This window comes from Typopeltis vanoorti, chromosome 8 (genome assembly GCF_054136105.1).
Source record: "Typopeltis vanoorti isolate ZY-2024b chromosome 8, IOZ_Tvanoo_1.0, whole genome shotgun sequence".
In the NCBI taxonomy this organism is placed as follows: domain Eukaryota; kingdom Metazoa; phylum Arthropoda; class Arachnida; order Uropygi; family Thelyphonidae; genus Typopeltis; species Typopeltis vanoorti.
In genome coordinates, this window is record NC_143556.1 from 23,049,098 (window position 1) to 23,064,757 (window position 15,660).

The 15,660-nt window shown below is 34.4% G+C and overlaps 1 protein-coding gene across 1 annotated transcript in view; it reads left to right on the forward strand.

The window, feature by feature from the left end:
- The first annotated feature begins 1,129 nt into the window (after positions 1–1,129).
- Positions 1,130–15,660, forward strand: part of LOC150103848 (carnitine O-acetyltransferase-like) — a 155,977-nt gene continuing 141,446 nt past the window's right edge. Inside the window, exons 1-2 of the mRNA XM_090397075.1 lie at positions 1,130–1,267; positions 7,947–8,114. Of these exons, the coding sequence (XP_090253201.1) occupies positions 1,241–1,267; positions 7,947–8,114 (195 nt within the window). The 5' untranslated portion in view covers positions 1,130–1,240. The remainder of the gene's footprint in view (positions 1,268–7,946; positions 8,115–15,660) is intronic.

The following is a 15,660-nucleotide window of genomic DNA, read 5'->3' on the forward strand; positions in this document are numbered from 1 at the left end:
CCGAGTTAGTCGATCTCTGACACGGGAAAGCGGATACGTTCTCACGGAAACTCGGGTTTTTCGTCCCATAAACTCAAGAAAATCGGGCGTAGAATCCACGCTATTTCAGATATTAAATATATTGTGTTAGGGTTACGCACCACAAGGCAGTACTTGTTAGCTGCCTCTTAATGGAGAAAGAATCGAGGAAGTCAGTAAGTTTTGAATACCTGGGATCCATTATTAATGTGAAGAATTGCTGTTCAGAAGATGATTAGGAATGACTAAAACAACAGTCAGAGACTTGTCTAAAATCTGGAAGGATGGATCTATCTCCATGGGAACGAAGTTGAGGATTTTGGCTTCAGTTGTTTTTCCTATAACAACTTATGGATGTGAGACTTGGAAACTAAAGAAGTCAGATAAGAAAAGGATAGCTGCTTTTGAGATGTGGTGTTACAGAAGGCTGTTGAGGATATTATACTGAAAGCCGTACAAATGAATGGATGTTAGAAAAGATCAGTCGAACTTTAAGGCTCCTTAAGGATATTGACAGAAGAAAATTAAAATATTTTAGACACACTGAAATAATGGAAGGAGGACTTAGAGGAAGGGGTAGACCATCAATGAGATGGATGGATGGATGGTGTGCGTGTGCAGTGACTGATCTTCAGAAAGTTGAAGCCTCCAGAAAATCATACAACAGGACTACATGGCGAGGGCTAGTGTAGCACATCACCGAGCATTGGAGTAAGCATACGACAGCCCAGTAAATACATGGATGGAAAACGGCATCGCCTACTCCTTATAAAGGAATAAAAGGCGTTAGCTTATATATATATATATATATATATATATATATAGATTAAGATCAAGTTTATTTCTTTCAGTCTTTAAATTTCTGTAGTCAATGCTTTTTCGAAGTTCCGAAATTATATACTTTTGACAGCGTTGCATCAAAACTGGATGTAATGCTGTTATCAGAAAGCATTATTATTAGTATTTTATATTTTCCTAACCTCCCTGAAGTCATATGACTCATTTTGGTGAATTTATCATTCAGATAAATCTTCTGACCCGTCAGAAGATTTATCTGAATATTGTATTAAGAGAGACAATAATAAATAGTAAATAACTACCACATGAAAATTACTCCCTGCTTATCCATTCTGTAACCTTGGAACCTCAGCTTGATTTTGATAAGAAATGTTATGTGAATGTATACGTTCTAGAGACGACTGAGAGTGCAGTTTTATCGAGAATGTGGCTGAGACATAGTAAAAATGTCGTAAGTTTAAATATTTCGCATAACTGAAGTATAATATAGTTTTATAAAATTGTATAAATAACTGTTGCATCTGTATGCAGTTTAAGGTTAGAATGTTTACATTTTTAGTGAACCAATAGTAATAGTCTGTGGCTGCTTTGATTATCTCTTACATTACTGAGAAATAATTAAATTGGTCCAATTTGGAGGTTTAAAGCGTTAAATTTAAATTTAAGTTAATTGTTAAAAATGAATTTTTATCAGTACCAATGGGAGTATTTAGATTGAAAATAAATAACTACCGAAATATTGCTGTAATAAAGTAAAATCCTGATAAAATACTTGAAATTAGGAACTGCAACATTATGAGAACACTTAACCTATGCACATATTCGATGGGATTGAGCATCATGAATTGTCATTTGGAAAATGAATTATATCACATTTTTATCTAAAACGTTTATTATTATTATTATTATTATTATTATTATTATTATTATTATTATTATTATTATTATTATTATTATTATCATCATTATTATTATTATTAAAGAAAGTCAAAAATCATATTCTGTGTACAATAAAAAAAAAAAAAAAGAAGGAAAGAAAGAAACGTTAAAACAACATTATACACATCAGTTGACCTGGAAAAAGAAGTTTTTTTAAATACCGAATTTAAAAAAATGCGATTAGAAAGCATGAAATTAGTTTCCATATTCTGTTATAAGTGGATATGGGTAGGCATTTAGATTTTTAAAAAAATGCAACTAATGAAACAAAACTGATTGCATGCTTTCATATTACACTTTTTCGTAAAGCTTCTCCCTGTCATATACGACAGAAGCGAATTTTCTTTCTTTCTCTCTCTCTCTCTCTGTTTATATACATAGAGATTTCCGCTGTTTATAACTTCTTGTTATAAACAGCGGAAAGGAATTTTATGCCTACAATTTTTCTTCCTGTATTCCAAAATTCATATTATCTTATAAAAATGCTGAAACTAATTTTATGTTTTATTTTTATTTAATAATTCTGCGCATGTTAGATAAAAATAAAAAAAAACCTGAATTGCGTACATTATTCAAATAATGAACGCAATTTAGGGTTTTTTTTTTTTTTTTTTTTTTTTTTTTCTCCTAGAGGCCATTGCAGTGTTACCTCTAACAGAGGTCTCACTTTAAAAGAAAAATGCCGTGAACAACTTTGGCGAAGACAGTGTTCTTATAAGAAATAATTTATTCGCTATAAAAGTTTCGTATGAAATAGATTTATAGTTTCTATATTCTGCTTTGAAATAATGCTGGATTTAATATCCTCTTAATTTTTATAAATTTGACATCGCCGAAGTGAAGCCTTTTGGCTCTTTATTTTAGTAAATAATTTATTCACAATTGTTATTATCATATGACACCTCCAGGGAGTTCAAAGACTCATCGAGGAGAGTGTGCCAACATTATCGAACGATTTTTTTCCCTTCCACCTTACTAATCGCGCTCAAACTTGCTTCACTTTTTGAGAGCCATTGCTCTACCAAACGCACGTGAAGTTACAACAGCATATGAAATAATAAAATAAAAAAGTGGATTAAAATGGCTCCTCTGAAAACATCATAAAATTAATATCTGCATCAAAAAAATTGTAAAAGGAAAGATGTTATTGCTCCCTTGCGGGCCACATATAGATTACTGTGCACAGATTTGGTCATCTGGTTTTCTAAAAGATGAAGATGTATTGAAAAAGGGTTCCACAGATGATTAACTAAGGTTGTTTCTGGTCTCTGGAATGTTGAGTATGAAGACAGATTAAGAAATACAATTTGCAGAAATTAGTGGATAGAAGGAAGAGAGGGAATATGATCAAGACATATAAGCTATTAAGAGGTTATTACCAAATTAATTTCTGGGAGGTTTGACATGGATCACAGAAGGAAAAAGGAAAAGGAGGTCTAAACTAATTTGGCATAGAATGGGAAGATAGGGAGAGAACAATAGGTTATCCCTGGAAGCTGTATAAGGAGAGTGTGAGCAAGGAGCTGAGGAGCAGGGTTTTTGCACGAAGAGTGGTGAGTGATTGGAAGTCATTGCCCGAAAGTGTGATGAGCACAGTGACAGTGAACATATTTAAGGCCCAGTATTATAAACTGTGTGTATAACAGTGGGACCTCCCTCAATGATTCCCTGACTCCATGGAGGTTTTATAATAATAATAATAATAATACATAATTGGCAGTAAAAGACCCACATCCAAATTTGATTATTTCTTAAGAGCACATTAGTAACATAAAATAAAAACAAGTTAAAGTTTTTTTTTTGTTTTTTTTTTTAATTTTAAAGAAACTAGTTTATTAAGAAAATTTAGTAGCATTTGGGAATAACAAGAATTTTTTAATTGTACCATTCTTATTATAATAAGAATATTAAACAAAATAGCATAAATGGAATGATATTATGAGATGTGTGGAAAAGTTATGACAACCTAACCAATTGAACTGATAAAAAACAAAAAAAAACCCAGTGAAATAAAAAAGATGCCGATAGAGATGGATTGAACATGTTCAGAGAATGAACAGAAGAGGGATTCCAGGTAGCTTTGACATGAATCTCAGAAGGAAAAAGGAAATAGACAAGGTCTAAACTAATTTGGCAAAGAAATAGAATAGAAAAGGAAATACATATCCATACTTGAAGTAGAAAAAGTCATCAAAGGCTTATAATGTGGAAAGGCAATAGGAGTAGATGATATTCGACCAGAAATGCTGAAGTATGATGGTATAAAAGTCTTACAGTGGCTGCACTGCATAGTTCAGAAAGCCTGGTCATACGGACGAATTCCCGATGATTGGAGTAGAGCTCTAATAGTACCCATATATAAATATGGAAATAAAACAGAATGTGAGAATTACAGAGGTATTTCCCTACTGAGTGTTCCTGGCAATATCTATGCAAGTATACTTGAGAAACGGTTGAGAAGAATTGTGGAAGAAAAGCTTGGAGAAGAACAAGCTGGATTCAGGCCAAATAGAGACTGTCAGGATCAGATCTTCACTTTACGACAAATAGTCGAGAAAGTATGGAAATATAACAAAGATCTGTATTTAAGTTTTGTCGATTTGGAAAAGGCATATGACAAGGTGCAAAGAGAGAAGCTATTCAATATACTACAGTCATATGGTGTCAATGGGGAATTATATCAAGCAATACTTAGTCTTTATTGGAGTTGCAAGTCAGTAGTTAGAACTGAAGGAAGTGCAGGAAGATGGTTTAATGTTAAATCTGGTGTGAGACAAGGATGTACATTATCCCCTCTGTTATTCATTATCTATATGGATCACATTATGTGATCCATATAGATAATGAATAATAAAAAAAAGTGGTATTAAACATGATATCAGAATTGGAGATGTTAATGTCAGCTCTTTGCTTTATGCGGATGATGTTATACTTCTAATTAAATCCACTACAAGTTTGCAAGATTCCCTGACTAAATTGAATAACTGTTGTAATAGATATGGTATGAAGGTCAGCATTAAAAAGACAATGACAATGAAAATAGGTAGAATTGTTGAAAATGTCAGCTGTGTTGTGAACGGTGAATCTGTGGAAAACAAGTAAAACATTTCAGCTACATAGGCACGATTTTTACTAAAGATGGTAAATTAAATATATTCAAATAGACAACAGAATCAACAAAGCTGGTATGATAGGCAGTCAATTGAATAAATGCATATGGAATAAGAGAGAAATTAGTCAAAACACTAAATTAGCTGTATACAAGACAGTGTTCAAACCAGTTTGAACTTATGGATCTGAGAGCTGGGTCAGAAGTAAAACACTTGACCAAAGACTAGAGACCGCAGATATGAGAGTCCTGAGAAAGATTAGAGGCATGAACAGATGGCATCAATGGCAATATCATATTAAAAACGAGGATATTAGGAAAGAACTTGACATTGTCAGCATCCAGGAATGCGTTAGCAGAGCTAATCTCAGGTGGTATGGTCACTTAAACAGAATGGGCAAGGAAAGATTGGCAGAACGAGTGTTCTCTGCCAGGTTGGCAGGAAAATGACCCAGAGGATGACCAAAATATAGGTGGATGGATACGGTACAAAGTGCCTTAGATGATAGAAATATAAGATCTGATAATGTTGGAGTCTTGACAAGTAACAGACTGATTTGGATGAAAATTGTAGATAGGAAGTTAGTAATGATGTAAATTTTTCATGTAGTACTATCATATCCTGTACACCCCTTGAGAGTACATGTTAGGAATTTGATGATGATGAGGAAAGAAGAATAACTGGTTGAATGAGCTGAAGAACAAGAGAATTAAGTCACATACACAGAGGTAACTGGAGGACAGATCCCAGCCTTATGTACCATGGGACATAAAGAGAACAACTAAGTAACCAGTTGCAAAAAGGCCATCCTTGTGTATAGGATGTGACTGAAATGATGGAGAAAAGCAGGCTCAAATTTCCATGAAGAATGTTTATAAGAATTTTCATTTGATGGAGAGTTAATTCCTGTCATATGGAAGCGACTCATTTTTTTATTCTCCCACAGGACAAAGAATTGGCATTTATGTGCTTGCCTCAGAATCTTCGTTGCTACAGTCATAATTCACACCAAACTTAAAGTGTATCATTTTATACTATTAGAGGAGAAACTAATGGTGGGCATTATATCAGCTAAATCAGCTGACGCCTATGTTGTTCCCGTATAGGGAGTAGGCGGGGCTGTTTACCCTATCCAACTTTTGGAGACTGAGTGAGCAGTTCAATCTCCACTGGTAGCCAATCAGAGATTGACCTGCCCACTGGTAGCTGTAGAGTGCAAACGCCACTTCTACTGAGCTACACAGGTTACGGGCATTATATTAAAAGTTATTTGTTCTGTATCACTTGTATTTACAATTTTTTTTATCAATCTTGCCATTCAAATTAAGTAGTAACCATAATGTATTTTGCTACTTAACTCAGATAAGTAGCAATCTTTTCTAGTTTCTTTGAGAGAAAAAAAAATGTCTGGTGAATGCTGTGTTCCTATTTATTTATGTTTAAAATAGAAGTAATGCAATTCCAATGACAAGTCTTCTAGCCATGGAGATTGATGTGGTAATTTAACTGATAGTAATCTCGTAATCTCTGATTTTGAAATATAGAGTTATTTATGGAAGTGGTGTGATGGTTTTTAAACACTTTTCTGTGCACCGCTAAACAATTGGGGGGGTGGGAGGAACTACATTGGAGGAAAATATGGAACATGTAGTATATAACAGCATTGTTTGTTTGCAGCCTAGGATTGAGAATATCGCAATCAACCATTTGCCAAGTCCTATGAAGGCATGTATTTATGAAGCTATAATTCTATACATATTCCTATTTCTGCATGCCATAAATGAGGATGACAAAGGACTTTACATAATGTTCTCTAATCAAATGCTGGACATCATTCCAGGCAAAATTGCACTGTGCTTAATTAGTTGGTTTTTCTTCTTCATGGTTTTTCATTTCTCAGGTACCAAACATATACAACAACAGAATTTAAATTGATTGGTGTTCATCTTTGTATTCTTGGCATCTAAGTTAGGTTAAGTTTAAATGAGTCACCTAGAATTCTAACAGTAATTACATTTCCCAGAAAGACGGGGTCCCATGGAGTTTGACTCTTAGCTTACCTGAGTGACATTCTACCAGGCAGGCAGGCAGATAAGGAATGGAGAATCCACTGCATGACCATCAAGGTCACCTGATCTTGCCCTCTTATGTGAAGTTTATATTTTACCATTGTCACAAACTCTAAGACCTCATGGGATGGATTTACACCATTAACACATGTACCATTTGTGTTGGATAATGTATTTAATGAATTGAATTGGGCTATCACTTTGATGCCTATCTTAAATTTGAATACTGTAATGAGAGGAATCTTTATATGACTGGGCTTTTTCAGTTGAGGGTGAATTAGCCAATCTCATACAGAGGTAGCCATTTTTTTTTCTCCCACAAACTCAAGTTTTTCATCCCACGTGCAGGCAAATTGTCCATCAAAACATATGCAATTTACAGCCAAAAAATACTGTTGTTGGTGGGCAGTAAATGGCATTGATGGTAATTGTGTGTAGTGGAAGAATTACACAATAGGGGAGATGGTAAGATGTGGCAGAGTGGAATAGACTACTCTCCCACGACGATTCCTTAGAGGTGTCAATAATAATAATAATTTCTCCTGTCTAGTTTATTTCAGCTTCCTTCACCTCATGTAGTTTTCTCTCTTCTTCATCGATCTCCTCATGTCTGAAGACTCATGACCTTGGCAACAATGTTTCTCTATCTACTTCTATCTCTTGACATGGCAGTTGCTTCTTCCAAGGAAAGTCTTTAGATCCTTTGGATTTGATCTATTCATCTTTCCCTTGGTGTTCTTTTCCTGCGTTTTCTTTCTACTTTTCCTTGCATAATTTCCTTCTCGATGTTATCACCATCTCATCATGATATATGTCCAAAATATTGAAGTATCTTCTTGTTGACTCTGTCACTCAGTCTCTTTTTGATGTTTAATTGATTGAGAATAGTTTTCTAGTAGTAGTTTTCTATATATTCTACATAATAAAATTGGAAAATAAATTTTGAATAATCCTGTTTGTGTTTTTCTTAAGTTACTGTTTTTGTTTGTTTTAATAATGGCTTTTCTCACAGGTTAGGAGAATGTCTTCAATTCTATTTGGAACACAATATGGGGAGATGCTATCCAACCAGAGCTCTCTTCCAAAGCAACCTGTGCCTCCACTTAAGCAATCACTTGAGAAGTATTTACTCTCAGTTAAACCATTGCTAACTGAAAGTGAATTTATGCATACAGAGAAGGTAAGACTTCTGAGAATATAATATATTAGAATGTGGGTTAACTCTTAATTTAGTTGCATATTTTTAATCAGTATTTTCTGGAAAAAATATAAAAAAATGTAGAAGCATCTAGGTAAGGCGAGATATTTTAAGGAGGTTGGGCAATGTGGTTGAGGAATGGAGCACGTGCTACAGAATTGTATTATTATTATTATTATTATTATTATTATTATTATGTGATACCTGCAGTAGTGCTCTGTGATGAGTTCTGGGACATCAGGACTCATCACAGAAGGCGACTCCAAACTATACTTATTTACCTCATATGGCTACTTCACACTACATTGATCTGTTCTCACAGTATTTTTGTCTGCTATTTGAATGTGTTTTATGATTGGTTTTGCTTGTTTTGCAGAATGAAAACTGCAGAAAATGAAGCAAGAAAAAGGATATGAAATTGTGAATGAACTTTTAGTACTTATATGCATCAGTAAGGAGATACAATTTTGGACACATTCATTATGAGTTTAATGGAATAAATACAGCACATATAAATAATTAAAATGCATATTTAATCACTCCTATATTTCATATCAGTTACTGGGACATCATCAGGGAAACAATATTAAAATTGCAAAAACACACACAAATTTACATAAACAATAAGTGGAAAAGATTAGACTGAAAGCCTAAAGTCCTATGAGGTTACTGTTGGCTAGCCTTAGCTGTGTTGGGCAGAAGGCAGAATCAGAGTTTTCCAAATCTTGAGAAGTTTAATACAACCATATTTATTAAGATCATGTTTTTTTTTTTTTTTTTAATTCTACTGCTGATTCTGAAAAAAAAGGACATTCGAATTTGTAATTTTTGTGGTGAAGAATATGATTTTTTTTTTTTTTCCATTTGATTCTGTGCAAAGTATTCAGGGCATGGTCAGCAAACCCTGACTGACCATACTTATGGCGATAGATGTATTTTTTATGTTCTTCTAGCAGATGTTAGCAGATCTCTCAGTTTGACCATAATGTGATAAGTTGTAGGAACAAGGAACTTTGTAAACACTTGAAACTGAAAGAGAGAGAGAGAGAGAGAGGAGGTAGAATGGATGAGGGTGGCCAGCTTTAGATAAGGTTTGAATGCTGTGCAGAAATTGTACTTTTTTAGAGTTCTGGCTGTTTTTCCTGAGATGTCCTGGATATAAGGAATAGTGATAGCATCACTGTAGTCAACATGTTGAGAGGGATGAAAGGAGATAGGAGTAACAATTAATTTGTTGACCTTTTTTTGGCATTGTACGATTGAATGGGAAAGTCTGGTGAATAAAGGAGAATTCAGCAGCGACATCAGCCTTGGAAGAACAGAGATTGGAGGCGCTAGTTGTTATCAAGGGTTTTGATAACACTCTGGAGGTGTCAAAATAATAATATTAATAATAATAATGTTGGGAGGGGGGATGATGGGAAAGTTTGTGTATGTATCTACCTGTATGGGTTGATTTTCTGTAAGAAGAAAAAAGGTGCCATTGGGAAGACGCATAATTAGAGTATCCAGAAAAGGTTCTTGATACATGAAATCAAATCTGAGAATGTCAAGATTGGTAATTATTAAATGATTTAATTACCAAACAACAAAATGCACTCTATCTAAGTGCACTTGCTCAGGTAGGCTACCTGTATACAGTACTCATACCATCTTTCTGTTTTATACTACCACTCTCCTTCCCAAAAAAACCATCTATTCAGAAATATACTACACACTTGGAACCAAAACACATGAACAACTTTCATTGTCACAGTTGACCCTTACTGTAGCAAAGAATATTATAAACTTGATTGATATAACAAACTAGCAGCAAACTGTCAACTTATAGTAAACTATTCCTGTGGACCTTAGGAGTGTGCAATCATGAGCATTGATCATAACAGGTATACAACTATACAAAAATAAAAAAAAAAGTGCAAATATTTACAACCTTTCTGTCAAATCATAATAAAGCCATCAGCATTGTTACATCCAAGGTAGAGCTGAAAAAATCACCTATATTTTGAAGAGGGATGAAAAATTTCTTGGTAGTGTAATGGTTGGTATTCCTGCCTGTCACACAGGAGAACAAGGTTTGAGAACGAGTTTAAGCATCAGGCTTTTTCAACTGAAGGGTATAGTCTCCCATCATTGGAAAAATGATAGGATATTGCACCCTTCATTTGGAAAAGACCTGAATTAGATTCTCATTATGATGAGAGGAATCTTTATATGGGCTTTTCCAGTTAAAGGTGAGTTAGCTGATCTCATCCTCAGAATTTTCCATCCTGCATCCAACAGATTGACCAAGAGAACGAACCCACACGCACATACACAGAGTTTATTATTATTATTATTATTGGTGCTCCCAAAACAGACTCCTATGGCACTCAACTGTGACTTTCCACTTTCAGAATGCTATACCCTCGTATACAACTTGCTGATACCTATCTTAAAGCCAATTTTCCTGTCTAACATATACGCATCTGTTATCCAGTCCTGTCTGTTTCAATTTAGTTACCATCTATCAAAAGCATTTACAAAATCTAAATATACCACTGTATATGCATCTCTCCAGTCGACTGAATTCATCACCTTGCTATAATACATAATTAAATTTGTAAAACATGATTTCCCTTAAACAAATCCATGCTGATAATCACAGAGAATACTACTATTATCGACCCACTAGTATCCTAGCTTTCACTAACCTCTTCAATACCTTAACGACAACTGCAGATATACAGATTAGCCTATAATTTGTTGCCACAGTTTACAGACAAAAATACTATTTGTGGCCAGTAGATAGTGTAGTGTGTAGATGGTGGTAGTGATGTTGTGTAGTAGTATAGATGGTGGGTTGTGTGAGTAGGGTGCTCTCCTGCAATGAGTTCTTGAATTTCTTATATTATTTTTATTTTTATTATATTATTATTATTATATAAATTATTAATAATAATTTTTAAAAAATGCAACCTAAATACGACTTTATGTCATGTCATTAAACTGCTCTTTAGCCACTTGAAGTAACAGTAGAGGAAGATCATCCTACCCACTCTCCTATCCATGTGTTTATAATATACCCTGTACATAACAGTATATCTTGGGTAGACTGGTAGATTAACAGAATTCTACAAAGAGAAACCTCGAACAGTATATCTTTGCTGCTGTAGCAGTGGCAAGTCAAGCCTAGTAGACTGGAAGCCTTACACATAAGGACCTTATTAGAGGCCTTATACATTGGACACCTTACACAATGACACATAGTGGAAAACATCATGATCCAAAAACAAATGCATTTGGACATCTGAGGATTTATACTTTCTTATATATCCTAAAGAGCATAGTGGGCAGAGGCTGTACATCATGAGGTAGGAATTGAATCTAGCAATTCAAAAGATGAAAGAAGGAAAAACCCCTGGAATAGATGGTATACAGATGGAACTTATAAGGAATATAGGTGAAAAAGGTATGGAAGTGTTACGGTAAATTATTAATGGAATTTATGAGGGACAAGAATTACCAAAGGAGTTTAGAAGATCAATTTTTATCCCCATTCCAAAAAAGACGGGAGTTTTAGACTGTAACAATTTTAGAATGATAAGTCTTATAACTCACACAGCAAAAATTCTGGCACAAATAATTTTAGAGAGAATTAAGAATAAAATAGAAAAATAAAAATGAATGAGGAACAGTTTGGATTCCAAACTAACAGAGGAACTAGAGAGGCTATAACTTGTCTAAGAATTATTGAGGAGAAAACACTAAACCATGGTGGAAAGTTGTTTTGGGGATTTCTAGATTTTGAAAAGGCATTTGATACAGTGAAACATAAAAGGTTTTTTGACATTCTAGAAAATATTAATATTGACTCTTTATGACTTGGAAATTTTAAAGAGATTATATTGGTCACAACAGCGTCAGTATGTGTAAATGGAGAGGAAACAGGAGAATTCCCGGTGGAGAGAGGAGTTAGACAAGGATGCAAGTTATCACCATTATTGTTTAACCTTTATGGTGAACAGATGCTTAGAGAGGCACTTGAGGATGTAGAAGAAGGAATAAAAATAAATGGAAGAATCATTAATAACTTAAGATATGCAGATGGTGTAGTGGTGATGGCAGAAAGTGAAAATGGATTACACCAAATTGTTCAAAGAATTGAAAACCCTTGTAAAGAGTATGGACTAAGAATTAACACAAAGAAGACTAAGATAATGATAATGGGCAGAAAAATAGGAGATAATGTAAAGATAGGATGTGGAGGAAAGATTTTAGAAGACGTGGATAGATTTCAATATTTAGGTAGCTGGATCTCAGAGAAAGGAACTTCAGAGTTGGACATTAGAAATAGAATAGGCAAAGCTAAATCGGCATTTATGGAAATGAAGAAAATTTTAATAAACAAGAATATTAAAATAGGTGTTAGAGTTGAAATAGTTAAAGCAACAGTTTGGAGTATTGCAAGTTATGGAAGTGAGTCATGGACACTTGGAAAGAGAGATATGGAAAGAATTAATGCATTGGAAATGTGGTGTTATAGAAAGATGGAAAAGATTAGCTATACAGAGAGAATATCAAATCAAGAAGTTTTAAGAAGAGTTGGGATGGAAAGAACACTGCTCAAGAATATTATGCAAAGAAAGACCAGATTTGCAGGACATCTTCTGAGCGGTTCTTCAGGACACCTGACAAGAACTATATTACAAGGGAAAGTTGAGGGGAAGCGAAGAGACGTGGAAGACCAACTAGAGAGTGGTTCAATGACAGTGTGGAATGGACTGGTTTAAGAATGACGGAGAAGACAGACAGAGAGAAATGGAGAAGAGCTGCTCTTCTGCTGCAACCCTCTTTCTAGAGGATGCTACCGGACGATGAATATATCCTCATTTTCATGAAAGTCAGGCAATTAGATCCTTTGCATAGTCCTTATGTTGTCATCAAGGCTTTATACACTAGAACCATAACCTCTTTTCTACATATCAGGATGATTGTCCTTGTGTATCCTTCATTATTGCCATAATCCATTTCAACATCCTCATTTTAGCAGTGTAATTCATAAACTTCAAGTCTTTATCCATTATTACCACTGCTGGATCCCTCATCTCCAACATATACATCAAAATTTCCACACCAATTGTATACTCTTTATCCTATCTTTGCCTAACAAATTTCACAACCTTACATTTTGCAGCATTGAACTGGTGCTCACTTGTGCACTCATATAGTCTATCGAGATCCTCCTTATAAGGCCACAACATCTTTTATCTCTCATAGTTCAACTCCAGCTTTGCATCATCTGCATAGCTCCAGTTAAACCTGTCTCAACATCATTATTAATATACAAGTTAAATTGACTCCATACATAATTTGTCAATACGTGTCTGACAACTAGTCGCCTATCCAACTCACTGATCTATTATCATTATCTAACTCCATCCATTCCAGTTTAGTTACCAAATTGTTGTGTGGTTTATCAAAAGCCTTTACAAATCTAAATATGCCACTGTATATGCATCTTCCCTGCCATTTCTCAATGGTATTATTAGAAAATTATCTAAATCCAAATTATCAGTAGGTAACTTGAATTTAGATAACTCATATAACAATGGAAGTAAAAAAAATAAAATAAAAGGAAAAGTTCTTTAGTCTAGAACAGTGGTGGCGAACCTTTTTTATGTGCGCATGCCAAAAATTTACAAATCGAGTTGCTGACGTGCCGGCTTGTGCCAAAGTTTACCAATCAATTTGCTGACGTGCCGAGCAGTTTTTAATAGGGAAAAATTTATTAGAAAATTAATTAATTTATTTATAAATTTATAATATATATATATTTATAATATTTTATAAATAATTATTTATAGTCCATGCAGTTAGCCTAGTGGCTATGCGCTTCACAACCATATGCCTGGCGAAGGAGTGTCCTAGGTTCGATTCCCGTCGGTGATGTGAGGAGCTGAAGGATCTTCCTCAGCCATAGCCAAGTTAGCCAGTCTTGGGCATGGACAGCAGGGTTTTTTCCTCAGTTTATTCTGGGGTTTTTCATCCCTCAAAGCAGGCAAACTGGCCTTGAGAACTTAACACTACAGGCCACAGGATATACCGGGGCATAGGGCTGACCACCTTATCCTGTAAACGGATTGAGGTCCAATGATCAATGGACCCTTGACACCGCAAAGTAAAAGAGGGTATAAAGAAGATGAGATGAGATAATTATTTATAATTTTATAAATAATATTTTATATTATTTATAATATTTATTTATATATAAATTTATAATGTTATTCAGTGTAAAATTGATTATTGTATTATTAAACTGATTTTCATTATGTTGATTTGAAAGTAAAATAAAATAGTAGTGAGAAAAATATTTATGCATTGTAACTAACCATTGAAGTTAGCTGAGCAAGGGATGCAGCAAAAGGATGTTAACTTGTCGGTGAAACACCATATTTACTCGAAAATAACTCGCCCTTGCGTATAACTGACACCCCTAATTTTACTTTACGAAAAAATACATTAAAAAGTGTTGCATATGCCTCACACACGAAATATGTTTAAACATGTTTATGTTGAGGCGAGGCGATAGTAACTCGCTCCCTGCGGTTAACAACACACCCTCCCCAACAGCCATTATACTGCAGATGCAAGAAAAACAAGTACTTTTATTGCATCCCTGATTAAGGTATGGATACCCGTGCAGTCTGTGTAATATATTTCTCAACAAATAGTGCAGTTAGAGACAGCTGGAATAAAAACGGCACTAACTAATGAATCACATGTCTCCTCTCACAGAAATTACGCTGTATAGACTCAAGCAAAACCATGTTGCACTGGAAACATAGCATCCAACTAAAAACTATTGTCCAATTTTTCATTTACGTGAAATAAGTGTTTGTTTTATTGCATTTGAAATTCTCGATGTGATTATGACAGATCACAAAGACTAACTTCAAATAAAATTCTACCATGGATTGAAATATGCCATATAATGCATATGTAAGTTCCTGTGCCAGCTCAAACGAGATAGCTGCTCAAAAGGGAGCAGCTGTCTTCATAGTCGCTCTCTGGTGTAAAACAAAATTTAACTTGTACGTATTGTAACAATTAAAAGAAAAGTTGAATAATTTATAATTGTATAAAAGGATATCACTTGTAAATCGTTGACGTGCCAGCAAAATTCTCGAACATGCCACCTCTGGCACGCGTGCCATAGGTTCGCCATCTATGGTCTAGAACATTGGTCTTCAAACCAGTGGAACATATCTCTAAATATTATTTCTATACTGAAATTTTATTTATCTTGGTTCTACTATACATTAAAAATACCTAAAAATTATATACTTGATTTTAATCCTTTATCCAAGAAGCAAAACAATGTTTTGCATGTGAAATATATTCATGTCTGAGCTACTTGTATATAGAGGCTAATGACTTCGCATCACTTGCTTTAATAAGTATCTCATAATGCAAAGTGCATACCCTTTCAGACATGTTAAATGCTATGCATAATGAGAAGGGTCGCTACTCAGACCAGTTTCGACCT